This window comes from Athene noctua, chromosome 13 (genome assembly GCF_965140245.1).
Source record: "Athene noctua chromosome 13, bAthNoc1.hap1.1, whole genome shotgun sequence".
NCBI classification, from domain to species: Eukaryota; Metazoa; Chordata; class Aves; order Strigiformes; family Strigidae; genus Athene; species Athene noctua.
In genome coordinates, this window is record NC_134049.1 from 12,101,328 (window position 1) to 12,115,833 (window position 14,506).

Here is a 14,506-nt window from a genome sequence, read left to right on the forward strand (position 1 = left end):
TTTTATAACAAAGGGCTTCTATTGGATTAATACCAGTAGTATTGCACACTTAAAACATTTTTGCTTCTCCTATTCTTAATACATCTTTTTCTAAACACTCATTTTAAGAAATGCTCAGCCTTTTGTCAGAACAAATGCTTTGACTCTGCCCTGCTGCTGAATGATATTGCACAGAGAAGGCAATGGCAAGGAGTTTGTTGTTTTTGACAGCACCACTAAAAGCATGAAATGTTTCTGAAGGATTGGCAGAGCCTTGTAATAAGGGCTGCAGGAAATGACTGTATTGGGTGTGGAAGAAAGACACTGTCCAGATTTAACACACGAGCTACTGAAATACTTGAAAACAGAGGACAGGAAATGGTATCATAGGATAGACTAAAACGCTATACAGAACTCCATTGTTTATACAAAGTGTTATTGTTCTGAAGTTTAAATTCAACTCGGAACCGCAGCTTTGGCATGTAAAAGGTAACACTGACAGCCTAGTGAGTAATAAGATGCTATTTTATTATTAGATTAAAGCCTAGATTTTACTTTTTTGTAACAGTGAGTTCTTTAAATGTTCTGGCATTTTTGCTGAAAATAGAAGCTACTATAACTTTGTTTTTGATAGAATTTTGTGAAAAATATGCTAGTTTGTAATAATTTTTCCTACCTCACATCAGTTTCCAAATCCACTTGATTTTTACTCTGTCCATTGTGCAAGATTGCAATCTGATGCTGTGTAGGCTGTCTATTCCTAATGTTTACACGTATTTATAATGGATAGGTATTAATGCATACCTGTATTTAACAAAATCATTGATTCCATGAAAACTGTCTCACAGTTTTCAGGTAGCACAGAACTTAATTTCTCTTTTCTGACTGGTTGGTTTTTCTGTGTGACCTAGCTATGGCTAGTTTTCTCCTAGCAGTCAAGAATATATTTAGCTCCAGTATGTATTCTCAGCTCCAGCCCAACTTGTCAGTCACTTTTAACTAAATTTTATCACTAACCTAGAAGCATCTCAATAAATTCTGCTGTTGTCTGCTGAGGAATGTAGGTGCTTTAATCATGAAATGAGTTTTTGCTGTGGTTTTTAATATAGAAGGAAGAATGCTGACATAAAAAGCTTTTCTTCTTTCTGCTGCCTGTATTCCCTCTTTCTCCCATAGCTTCTGAGTTAAATGGTAGAGTTCTTAAAAAATGTATTCCCATACCTCCTATACAAATTATTCAGGAAAGTACTAAATTAGAATAACTCCTCCTTGCTCTGTTAACCTTGAAAAACTCAAGGGACATATCACATCATCCATGTGTGGTCAGGCTTTTGGCACAGTAGGAAATCCACAAAGAAAGTAAATCCAGAATTTAAAACCCTGGTTTTAAAGTTGTGATTTTACTTCTCATCCATATGTGAACAAGAATACTGTGGTTGCAAATTCCAGGAAGTTCTACCTACTTACACTTTTTTTCTTTAAAAATATTTAGCAATAACTTTGTTTCCAAATGACCTTTATAAGACTCAGTAGAATATCTTTAGATCAGCACAAGAGCTTTGTTAAAATTCTTATGTTAATCTTTGCTTCTTCTGTTTGTAAATTGATAAAGCAATATGTAGGGTTTCATTTATGGTGGACTGTTTTCCAAAGAAGTGTTTCAAAAGTGCTTTCATAGCACATGTTCCCCCATCATGTAACAAGGATGAGTAGTAATGGAGGGGGCTCTCTCATGAGCATCCTGGTGAATCACACCTAGATTCCCAACATACATGAGCTGAGTATCTTAGCGGTATCAGTGACCTTCCTGAAGTGTTGTGCTGTTACTGATATGTGTTATTGTTCAGTCTTGCAAAGCTTTTTAAAGGTATTAAAATTTTTGTTAAAGAAGGTGGAATTTGACACTGACAACTTTCTTATTTTAATTGCTTTTAGATTAATATGTACTTAATGTAATAAAATTGGATTGGGCATAGGGGCCTATTCAAATTAGAATAATAATACAAAATTCATGCCAGTATGGCGCTACAGGCTATTAGAAGAGAATTTCCCACACAGTGATCTTTGTGTAATAGACTTTTCCCTGAATTGTGACTATAAAGGCTGCTTTCAGAACTGCAATGTTAGTATAAACATAATCTTACTATGAATTGTATTTATTTATATGCACACATACACAAGTTCTGTAATGTGAACTATAGGGTTCCCTGTTGCGAAATTCCCCTTGTGTAACAACTCTTTTTTTCATTTGCAGCTGAATAAGGTGTGTGTATTTTGGGAATTGTTGCTTATAAATATGATAAAATCATTAGAATGAGGCTTCACATTTTTTTTCTGAGATATATATTTTGGTTAACGTGATTGGTAGTTTTGTCTAAAATGAAAATAGAATACTGGGCACTGTTTTAATGGCTTGTTGTTTTTTTCTGTTCTGAGTGTAAGCTAAGGCCTGTATCTTGAGTGTATTCAGCTTTTGAGGATTTCAGTGCTGAAGAGAGGACCTGTAGGCTTTGTCTTGTCTAATTCTACTTAGAACAAGTATCATGAGTAAGATAAAGACCTGTGTAAAATAAATCAATGGGCTTAAATGTGATGTGTAAATCTGTGTCCAGAGCTTGGAATTAAGTTAAAGGGGAAGGATTGTTGTTGCTAAATACAATAACCAGACAGTAAATATTTTTGAGACTGAAATTAATTTTATTAGAGAGTAGATACTGGAGTCCTGCAGAACTTGAAGATTTTTGAAGAATACATTTTTCCAATAGAAACTTGTGAGCTGATTTTTTTTTTTTCAATTCTCACAGGTAACAATTCAGTATAGTTCATGTTCTGCGGGGGTGGGGATGAAGTGGAGTTGTGCAAAAGCACACACTTTTTCGCAAGCTCAGCTTGGAGGAACTTCAAAGGACAAAATAAAAAAACCCCAGATGTTGTTAGAAATAATTCTTTGGCAATATGCTCTTCTCAGCGTTTAAGCTGCCACAGTGTGCCCTTGAGGTGATACTACCTTTACATATTGATCTTCTGGTGAAAGTGGTTTTTGTTTGTTCGATTATTCAATACTGCACTTCTTGTGAGAAGTTCATTATTGCAGATTTTTCAAAAGAAATATTTTGTAATTTGTCCATGTGAACCAAGTTTTTGTATTGCTACTTCCCTTCAGTCTTACAGTACATTTGGTTTTCCTCTTTCAGGAAATGGGTTTGTGAATTCTCGAGCTTCACCAAGTCTACTTGGAACTACTGCTGGTGGGAATGGCTTAGGCAAAGTCATGCCTACAAAGTCTCCACCTCCACCTGGAGGAGGTAATCTTGGAATGAACAATCGCAAACCTGACCTCCGTGTTGTCATCCCACCCTCCAGCAAGGGTATGATGCCACCACTGGTAAGTTACAACATTTGTTCTGTGGCTGGCTTTGTAAAAATTGAGTGTTCTGGCAACATACACAGGGAGAAACTATCTCCTCAGTAATAGAATTCTGGGTGTTTGAAATTTCACTAATGAAAGTTTAAGTTATAAGTTGTTACTCTGGGAGAAGTTAAATTTGTAAGGATTTTTTTTTTTTTTAAAAAAAAAAGTGTAAAATAGCAGTCTGACCTAAATCCAGGTAAAGTGCAATCTTGGAGACAGATTGGGATTTTGTTGTTTTGATCTGACATCTCACTGACTTGGTACGGAAAACTTTGGTTTTTTGAAGGATGTGGGTTTTAAAAAGGGTTATGCATTATTCTGTGGAGGAATGGCTGATCTTACTGGTGATGTGAACTGTATTAACATGCCCTAAAGCACGCTCTGTACCTGTTTTTCCTGGGTCGTAATGGTTGTGGGATGTAAAACGTAGCTTCAGTGGTAATGATGGTCTGAGAGAAACCCTTGTTTAATGTGGTGTGTTGGAATGCAACCTTGTGTGTCCTATGGTGGATGTCATGTCTTCAGTGAAGACATAAAAGAGTAATAAGGATCAGGCTCAGTCCCTATTTGTGTACTTTTCAATACAACTGTGCAGTAATGTTTGTTCAGCCTAGATTTGGAATAGCATACAAGTTTCGTGTCAGGCATGAGGCAACCACAGCATTAGGACCAGAACAGGTCTTTCAGGAAGAGTTACTCTGGTTTTCCTTTAATTTGGTTGGCCAGATCCTTTGGTCTTAGTCTTTCAATGTTATGTAGAAATTTTAAACATCTATACGTACATTTTCTGTTTTCTGTGTATGAAAGAATGAACCATAACCAAGAGGAGCAGGATATAAACAATGCAAGTACTCTCTGTATAATTCTTTAAAGGTGCCACAAGCACTTATATTTGTTCCTGGTATTTATGATGAATAATAAAAAATTAGTCCAAGTAACAAAAGCTATAATCATCCTCAGAGTAATGATTCTTGAAGTTTTGGGTTTTTTTTTCTAGGAGTACTGAAGTGTAGAAGACACAGGAAATAACTGGATGATTATTAAAGTGAAAATCATGCTTTTGAATTAATTAGAAAGAAGTACAAGAGGAGGATCTTGTTAGTGCAGTTGTTCTAGTGTTAGCAGTGAACAGTACCTATTTACTGTTGTGTTGTTAACAACAACATAATATTCAATTCAGGTTTTGTCTGTCTTTTTGAGGAAATTGGAAAGAGAGTTCAGAGTAGAGATGCTGGGATGATATGATGATTGTATGTAAAAAATATTTTGTTACTGAGCTGAATGTTTACTGGATCAGTCCAGACAGAAACTGTTGTGCTCTGTATCTAAATGTTGTCAATATGTAGCAGTGTCCTTGTTTTTACTAAGTTCTTCCTGTACTGATTTTGCCAAAGCATGTGTTCTTTCAGTATGGTATTTTTAATTGATCTCAATTGCGTAAAGTATTATACTTTCTAGTAGTAGTATTTACAGAATCAGGTGGCAAATTCACATTATTAATTAAAATGAATATAAATCCTGAAGCACAAACGTGACTTTTTCTTTAATTTTTGAAAGCAATGCTATTTTTGGTAACTGTGTTATCCCTCTTGTTTGCTGAGTACAGTCGGAGGAGGATGAATTGGAGTTGGTGAGTTTGGGCTACTGTTTGATGAGAGAGAGCAAGACGCTGAAAATGTCTTTTACTACAGCTTTTTAACTGTAGTTTCATTACATATTTTAAATAATTCCAGTGTTCCCTTGGTAGCAGACAAATATACATTTATCATATCAAACTCAAAACCCGACCAATTCAAGTTTAAAATGCATCCAAAGTCTAGCACTTTCCATTTGTAAAGTCTATTTTTTTTTCTTGAAAATATTTCTGTTTTTCTTGGAGGGAACATTGGAAAAGAGCCTTACAAAGTAACTGTCCATGTGTATAGGATATTTACTGTCTTTTATGCAAAATATAAATAACCACTTATCATCCTGTAAATTGCTGGAATATTTTTAGAAAGTGGCTTCACTCATGAAGTTCTTCAGATTGTAACACAAGCCCTGTATTACTTCTTTTATTTTCAAGGAGATTACATCATTGCTGGTGAGGTCACCTTTTTGGACTTTAGAATTATTTCATCCTGCGTGAGATTATCAAACCACAGGGGTGTTCCCTGTTTACCAAAGGAATAGAGAATTGCAGATGAATAATTCTACCTTTTTCCAGTGAAAAGATACTCTGCTTTTGAAAGGGAACTCTTGGGATTTGTATTTTTTCTATTTTTTCCCACAAGGTTTTAACATTTGGCATTCTGTCTGGAGAATAATGTAAGGCTAAAATAATTTGTAACTTTTTTTTAGAGCAATTTGCAAATTGTTTAGCTGCTGTAGCACAAACCATGCAGAAGATGCTGCATCTGAGTGCGATTGTAAAGATGCACAGTCTGGCTATTGCATACCTTGATTTATTTTTGAACATGGACCTGTTGCTAATATGAGGCTCTAATTGCATGAAAGCATGGAAAATGTAGTGATATAGATAAGTTTCTTGATGAATGCATGCTGTTGGTTGATTTTTATATTAAACATGAGCAATAGATTTACAAAAGTAAGGGGAAATTATTTTTTTGAAAATCAGTATTGAAGTTTTTAAGGTTTATGTTGGAATGACTTGCTAGTTGAGCAGCTAAACAGCTGTCATGCCTGTTCTCACCTTTATAGAGAAGTGTCTGGTTTCCAGTGCGAGAAATAAAGCTCTAATTCAACTTAAAAACGCTTAATCAAAATATCGGTGCAATTGGAATTAATGCAAAAGCCCTTGAATTAAGGTATTCCTACCTATTAAAAATCGCTGTGCTCTTTGCAGTGTGAAATAGTGCAGTTTGGGGTATGGATACTGTATGGAGCGTGGGCCCTCTAGTGGTTCTAAAAACTGGGCTTAGCTGGTGGGGGAAGAAAGCTCACACAAAGAAAATGTAGCAGTCTTCCCCAGAGCTGCTAAAGAAATACTAGGTACACCTGCAATGGTACGTCTCATTATGCTAATTTCTGATGCCAGTTCCAATGCTAGGAAGCAGTTCTGAGTCATCTCTCTGAACATTCATTCTGTATGCTTGGAACTCAGCACTGAATATGAGCACCAGATACGAACAGTAGCATAGCATGAAATAAAGATGTTGAATTCTTCCTGTTACAGGTATTATTTGCACCAGTTTAAAAAATAATTTAAAAATTCCTCAAACTTGTCATGAATCTTTGGCATGAATCTCCAAGTACAACAAATAGTAGCCACATCTAAATATTTCGTAGTGTCTTTGTATCTTTATGGCTGAGTGTTCAGGAATTATATTCAGAAATTACCTTAGAAAACCACCTTTACTAGCCACTTTAAAAAAAAAAAAAAAAATCCCATGGGGAAATCCTTTGGTCTGGATTATTTCCCAGTATACTCCTCTTTTCCATTATACAGTAATCCCAACTTTATAGGCTGCCATCCAAGAAAGCTTTGGAAAAAGGTCAATTCCTGACAGACACAAAAATCTGCTCTAATAACATATCTTTATGCCAGATAAACTTGGTCTAGCAGAGATTTTCAGAAGTACCTAAGTGATTTAAAGGGATAAATGACACAGAAAATCCATGTGACTTTCTCTGTGACTTAAAGCTTTGAAATCTGGAAGCTCTGCAGCGGAGTGGGTACATCTGCTGAAGAAATGCCAACATGCCTCCGAATTCTTAGGAGGATCAAAGGTGGGCTTTCAACAGCAGCTGGGCAGAAGAGGGATCAGAAGCTGGTACCCAGTGGAAGGTGGTACCTAACTTGAATGTGGTAGCTCTGGCATACTTTCTTAAACTGGAAAGATACAAACCAAGGATTGATAACCCTCAATTCATCTTCACAAGTTTAAGCTTAAAATTGAATACAGCCCTGTCCCTGCTCATTCCAATATTATAAAAGGAATCATGAATTTTTAATATTCCTCTCTCAAGGTCAGAGTGGAGAAAAAAAATTAAGTGCTGCAGATACTGAAATACTTGTATACCTGTCCAAAATAAGAAAAAATTAGTAGTTGCTTCAGTCTTTTAAAGCTAGGAAGTGGAACTCTACCAAAGAGATGAAAAACTGTTACTTTTGGAGTATGTATTTTTTTCAGAGATAGAGACTTGCTTTAGAAACGTATTTTCAGCAGTTTGAAATCCAGCTCCCTTAATTGGGAGTGGTTCTGTAAGAATGTAGAAATACAGGGTGTAGAGATTTCTAGTGTTTCTAAGACTTCCATAGGTAAAACTAAGTATCTGTTGTTTGAAAATAAAAAAAATGTAGCATTTCCTGTTCTTGACAGTATCTGGCATGGCTAAATGGTGTTGAACTATGTATTTTGAAGGAAGATTTAAAGTTGCCTTCATGAGGAGCAGTATGTTCTGTGACAGAGCAGCTTTGCTGTCTGGTGGTATTCACCACAGTGTTTAATGCAAGGTTTTCTAAACAGTAAAATTGGTTAAAGAGCTTAATTTGATATGTTTGCTTCAGATGTTCATTGTGGTGGATGGGGAAGGCTGTTATTAAAAAGCCACATCGTGCCTACAGTTAGATAATCTGAGACAATCTAGTTTAGCTATTTTTCCTGTCAAAAAGCACAGTTGCTCTCTGAACTCAAATGTCATTTGCTTTGAAACATATCTGCATTATAACAAGTACTCTCTCAGTTTCTCAGGAACCATGGGAACAGCAAGATTATTTTATCGCTGAAGTCTTATCAACACAAATTTAGAACATCTCTGTGTTCCTTTCAGGACAGGTGTAGTCAGCACAGTGTCAAAACTGGCAGCTAAAGTTTTGAAAATTGGATATACAACTGGGAAGTGGGAGACTCTTCTGGTGGAACTGCACCTCACCATCTGCACTAAAACCCCTTTAAAAAAATAAGACTAAAACCTCTTAAATCACTTACACAACAATTCTCAGAAGTTATTATGCCCCTAAGAAATTGCATTTCTCTTTGTCCTACAACTCTAACACTATTGAAACCTGCATGCATGAGAAGCGGATCAGTGAGTCTTAATTAATTTTTCATTTTAGTTTGCCAAGATAATTTTGGTTGTCTTGAAATATTTTGGCTTGTTTAGAAAATCCGTCATGACAAAAAGGATGTATTTGTAACTAAAAAATAAAGCAAAGAAACACATTTTAATTGAGTGCTATTTTTATATTAGCGCTTGATTTTCCATTGTTCTAACTGATATCACAAGACATTGTTATTTTTAATCATTTATAGAATACCCAAAGGATAAGTAGTTCTCAGTCTACACAGCCTCTTGCTACCCCTGTGGTGTCTGTGACAACTCCAAGCTTGCCTCCGCAGGGATTGGTGTATTCGGCCATGCCTACTGCCTACAACACTGGTAAGCATTGTTTTTAATAAGTGGCTTGATTTGTCAGATATACAAGGCTTTTGTGATTCATAAGCCCAGAAAAATCTGCATTTCTGTGACCACTTAATTTTCCTATTTGGTTCAAATGAAGGCTTTTATTCATCAAAAATGAGCCTTTAGCTTGTAAAATGTGTAAATGTTGAGACTTATATCAGGAAGAAGCTTTCAGTCAGTCAGGTTGCACAGAGCTGAATGCAGAGAGAGAGACAATAAAGTGCATTGCTTACAGCAGTAGCATTGAGGCTATCCATCGGAGAGCCGAAATGCCTCACATGTGAGTGATAGTTGATACTGCAGAGCATACTGTCCCTTCATTCTGCTCTGCTCGGTTCCAACAGCAGGAGGGAATTGGATTCTACTGGGGCTTTCAATTTACGAAAAAGCCCAGATGTACAAAGCTCAGACAGGGCATTCTCCACTTCAGTAGTTCTATCAAGAGTGAGGTGGGGATGCGCGGGAAGGTGCTGTCAGCGTTTCACCGCTGCAAGTCTCTGTTACCCGAAGGACCTTAAAACTACTTTTTATCCAAGATGGGTGTGATGTAAGGAATTCAATAATATAAGTGATAATTGGTTTGCCTGTTTAGAAAGTAGTTCATGATGTGGTGCCTCCATACCAGTAGAGATAATTTTTGTCTTCAATCTCAAGGTTCTTTGTTTGTTACAGACCTTGTATGTAATCAGTGAAGGAATCTTTGTAATCACTTCCCTGAAAGGCTGCAGCCTTGATGGTGTCAGGTTGATTGCCATTGATCCGTGATGCATAGTTTAATTTTCAAATGCACCTGCAGAGAAACTACGTTGCAGATAAGTGTCAATAAAGTTTGTAAGTCTGAGTTAAAATAAATATTGGTCAAAACTAAAAAAGCAAACAATGGAAATAATTCCCCAGTTAGTTGTTCTGTTTAGATGAAGTCTAGTTAAGACATTCAAATGTAAGTGCTGTGATCTGTTAAAACAGGAATTTCTGAATGGGGGATGCCTGTGTTAACAATGTTTAAGTCTTATTTGGTAGGCTTTTGAATTCTAAAAATCTAAAAATCTTGCTTCTCTCTTTTGCAGTGATAGCTCTTAGGAACAGAGCTACACTAGAGAGCTTCAATTTAGAGCTGATCAACTCTGTCTAGACAAAAGGGTCTGAGAGTATGATTCTCTTTCTATGAATCTAGCAAGTTCCACACCTCCAGTAGAGGAGATTCCTCAGTAGCATCTCTTCCCTCGACCTGTGTCGTCTGTGACGGCTACACACGAGTAGCTGGCAGGCATGAGGCACTCGGGAACCTGGGAAGCAGTGGAGGGTGTACTAGGAAGGTATAAATCACTTTCCCTTAAGGAGCCACTGTGTTGGGTCTACGTGGCAAGGTTTTGGTAGTGGTGGGGTGAAGGGGGCCAGGGACATACAGGTGCTGCAGGGGTGGGGTGGCTTCTCTAAGAATAGATCAGGAGCTGCCCAAAGCTGAGCCCATCAGCAACGCTGGTGGTGCCTCATGATAATGTATTTAAGAAAGGGTAAAAAATGCTCTGCTGATCTATTGTCAGTGACCTAATGTTCTTACTCTTGTGTAAAGGTCAGGACAAATCCAAAAAAACCTTCAAGGTTTGTAGAAAATGGCCAAAACCTGACTGATAGAGAGGTTTTGTAATCTTCCCTTTCTGCAAGGAGGAGCGCTGTCAGGAGGCTGTGATGTTGGAAGATGGAATGGGTAGAGCAGCCATCCATTCATAATCATTTCCCTGCCCCCCAAAAGACGGGATTTCATACATTTTCTCCACATTTTTTTTTAGCCTTGAAAATCTTCACTACTGCTTTTAGTTTAGACTTACAGCCAAACAACTTGCATCTTTTTGTATCTTTTTGCATTAATGTGCTTGTTCACTGACATTTCCTACCCTTCAGCCACTTTCTGCACTGGGTTGCCTCAGAGGTGATGCCCGCAGGCAGTTACGGGCATGCAGGAGCTTTGCGTTTTGAGAGGGACTGTTTAGTCACCAGCAACAGTAAATATTTATACTGAGGTAGCACCCAACTAAATTGTTGAACATTTATGCAAATAATTGCCACCCCAAGGGGATTAAAGTCTAAAGAAATGAATGAAGGAGAGGATGGGGTTACAATAGCAGTATAAGGAGCAGAGAATTATGCTTGGTGACTTGTTTTGGATTGTAAATTTAAGTATGAGTTTGCTGGACATACAGATCTTGGATTGGTATTTTCCAGAAAAATTGTTTATATTATTGCATTTAATGGCTGTTTAAATTAAACAGTCTGGTCCCTGCTCAGGTGACCCACACTGAGTTTTGTCTGTTGCCTAACAAATCCCTTCATTCTCTCACACTGTCTGATGTTGTTTCAGGGAGCAGTGTTGTGTGTGTTCCTCATCCAGAATAACCTGTAAGCTGATGGCTAAAACATCGAAAAGATGCCATGGGTTGTAGTCTGAATCTTAGGAAGCAGCAAAGACAGTTGAAACTGGTGTCCTACATAATGGACAAGTGCTGTTGTCACTGGGATATAATTTTAAAAAACAGCCCATTTCCTTTGATAATGCAGTAATTTGTGAAAAGCTTTTAGACTCTAGTGTTTTTCAGACACTTTAAAATTGTTTCTATTAGATTAAGCCTTTCAGGGGATTTGCAAAAAGAAATCTGATGTTGAAGACAAATTGTCATCTGGGTATTCTCAGGGTAGTCCACACTTACACAGGAATTTCAGTTTTGCAGTTCAAGGACTAAAATAAAATAGAGATACCTAAATTGTTTTTCTGGATCGATAGGGCTTTTTTCAGGTCTGGAAGCGATAGATTCAGCTCTCGGTTCCTTAATTAAAATGTTGGATATCAGTTTTGCACAATTATTTTATATGATTTGTTTTGCTGGAGAAGTATTCTTTCTGCAGATTAGTGGAGGAAGGGCCAGAACAAACTGAGTTACTTGTTCTAAAACAGTCTAGGCATTTTTAAAAAACACTCAGAAAACACAGAGATCAGTTAAATAGTAACTTAGACTTGAGCAGAGTGTATGTGGCCATAAATTATATCACTGCTTTAGGTCAGTTATTTTGCAAAGGCACAAACTTCTAAGGTATCTTGTTGTTAGGGTCCCAGCAGTAATGGTTTCCAGCATGTAGAAGGCACTCTCTTATCTGTACGGCTTTTCCATCTTGCAGCAAGTCACTCATTGGTGAAATCGGTGTCCTGCTTCTGCTGTGAGCAGATACGTGATTATTTAGGGGTGTGATAATGCAGCTACTTGTGTGGTGGTGTATGTATTCTTTGGAAAAGTATCTCTCAAACCCCTGTCATCAGACACGTTCTGTCAAAAGTACCAGAAGTTAATTCTCCATTATTATAAAAGCTATTTTTGCAAAGAAAAAAATAACATGGAAACTGAACTCCTATAAACATTTTCTTCAGGTCTGCTCTGACAGAAATCCCACTGGCATGGAATAGCACATCCATCTCAAGTGTTTACATTTCCTATGCTTGCAGGTTGTCGTAGGTCTGGCTGCTTTGAAGGTTGAGGGCATGTCCTAGCCATTGGAGGGCTGTGTGTATATATCTATCTATCTATTTTTTTTTTTTTTTTTTAGTTTTGTTTTGCAAAAGGGCTTTGGATCTATCAGCTTGGGAAAAATCTCTCTGAATCTGTGCAGAAATTCTTGTGAAGGTTTTTTTTGAGTTCCAAGAAAAATGTTAACTGAGAAGAAATGAAACAAAAAGGCAGCTTATCACATGCTGGGGTGCAGCTGAGATTCCCAAGGTCTTCAGGAAGATTCTTGCAGTGCTGCATGTGCATCTCTGGAAAGCACAACACCCCTGTGGGGCTGGGCTCACCTCCCTGCATAGGCTGTCACGAGGGAGACCCAGAAGTTGTCCACAGCAAACAAGTTGGTGGGTGGGAATAGGGAAATTGTACAGGAAGCTTATCTCAGGAGGGGTAAATCATAATGGTGGTGTCATCTTAGGACAATATTAAAAGAAACAAACCCAACATCTCCCCCTGCCCCCCCCCCCCCCCCCCCCCCCCAAACAACCCAAAACCAACACCAAACCTAAACACAAACACTACTTAAGGAGAATTTTTGGTCCATCTGCTGGCAGTGTAAAGTAAGTCTGACTGCTAGCATTCTGCTGCATTCTCAAGAGGCTAGAAATTATTTTAAGGAAGTTATATTACAAAATAATTACAAGCAGAGAAGTGTTTGTGGCTTTGGTTTAAAACCTGAAAGAAGAGCATGAGTGATAATGATAAAGTGAAAATAACTTCACCTCTGTGAATGAAGTGAGAACTGTCTGAGCTTTACAGCCTGGCCAGAACTAACAGCCAGTCACTGACTGCTGATTAGGAATAGATTGCATTTTCCATTATCCATTTAAGTTGTATTTCTGAACAATTTTTTTTTTTTGCTAAGTAAAGAGGTTTCTTTTGTTTATTTGATACAGAGATGACAGTTTAATTAGGCATAAAGTAACCAGTGAAATTGTTGCGGGGAGAGGGAGAATGTGATGCATCGGGGTCTGCCGCACAAGCGGAGTGGGCGGAGGGTCCCTGAGGCTGCAGTGACTTTGGTCCTGTCCCCCTCGGGCACCAGGCCCTGCCGCTGGCGTCCAGCGCTGCTCCCCTGGCGGGCTCCGGGTAAAGGTTGGAGGGCTCTGACCTGCGCTGTAAGACCAGCAGGCAAATGGGATCTGTGTCTTGTCTGACCAGCTGCTGCCTCCTGTCTGGGAATGGAACTGCAGTCGGGATGTCTCCAGTGCAAGAAACACCATTCCTTTCTAATGACTTGTATGAATTCTTCCCTTTTAGTTTCATTTTGAAGTTTTCATGTAGACAGAAATCTTAAAAAATGCAAATACTTGTCTTACTGTAAGGTGCACATATATATGCACAAAAAGGCACGAAGATGTACCTGTGGGTTTAGAAGAAGCTATGAGACAGCAAGATGTTGGAATTGAAAGCAGAATGCAAAAAAAAAATTTGTAATTTGGAGGCTTATGTCCTGTTAAACTCGTTAGGAGGCTCCCAGCCGTCAGTTTGCGCGTTTGGACTCCTTTGGGTCACTCGCTTTTATTGGTTTTGGGCAGAAAGCCTTTACATTTGTGTGTGTGTGCACATATCGCATATATTCTCATGTGTATATATATAAAAGAAATCTATTAACTACTTTCTTGTTTGTTTTTCCCTCTCAGATTACTCCTTGACTAGTGCAGACCTGTCTGCCTTGCAGGGATTCAACTCCCCAGGAATGCTGTCCTTGGGGCAGGTATCTGCCTGGCAGCAGCACCATCTCGGCCCAGCAGCCCTCAGCTCTCTCGTGTAAGTACCCCGATAACGTCCCGGTACCGCACCCCCTCGGGAGCTTCTGCCGCTCCAAGCCAATCCGCACCAGGGAATATTTAGCACGAGGCTGTTTTAAAGTCATGTCTGCTGGGGGTGGTGTGTTGTCTTTCAAGTTGGCTCCTTGGCTGCAGAAGCGTTTGTGTTGGCTGCTGTTTGTCCCCTCAGTCAGCTCAGTCTCCAGTGAGGAGCTGTGTCCCTGCAGGCCCAGCTTCTTACAGAGGAGTCACCTGTGTGGTGAACTCAAATATTGGAAATAGGAGGTATTCCTGTTTGGTTTTCACTTCTATAGATGCATTCAGACCTTTAATTTATGCTATTTCAACCTTGCTTCTTCAGTAAGTTGCATTTATTGACATACTTGTTG

At 38.3% G+C, this 14,506-nt stretch overlaps 1 protein-coding gene across 5 annotated transcripts in view; it reads left to right on the top strand.

Annotated features, from left to right (window-relative positions):
* The window catches only part of MEF2A (myocyte enhancer factor 2A), a 92,960-nt gene that overhangs the window by 74,268 nt on the left and 4,186 nt on the right, over nucleotides 1-14,506 (top strand). For 3 of the 5 annotated variants that reach the window (XM_074917518.1, XM_074917519.1, XM_074917520.1), the window contains 4 exons: nucleotides 3,174-3,364; nucleotides 4,998-5,021; nucleotides 8,647-8,773; nucleotides 13,992-14,118. In XM_074917518.1, coding sequence (XP_074773619.1) covers nucleotides 3,174-3,364; nucleotides 4,998-5,021; nucleotides 8,647-8,773; nucleotides 13,992-14,118 — 469 coding nt within the window. The remainder of the gene's footprint in view (nucleotides 1-3,173; nucleotides 3,365-4,997; nucleotides 5,022-8,646; nucleotides 8,774-13,991; nucleotides 14,119-14,506) is intronic. The other 2 variants (XM_074917521.1, XM_074917522.1) reach the window with 1 other exon arrangement.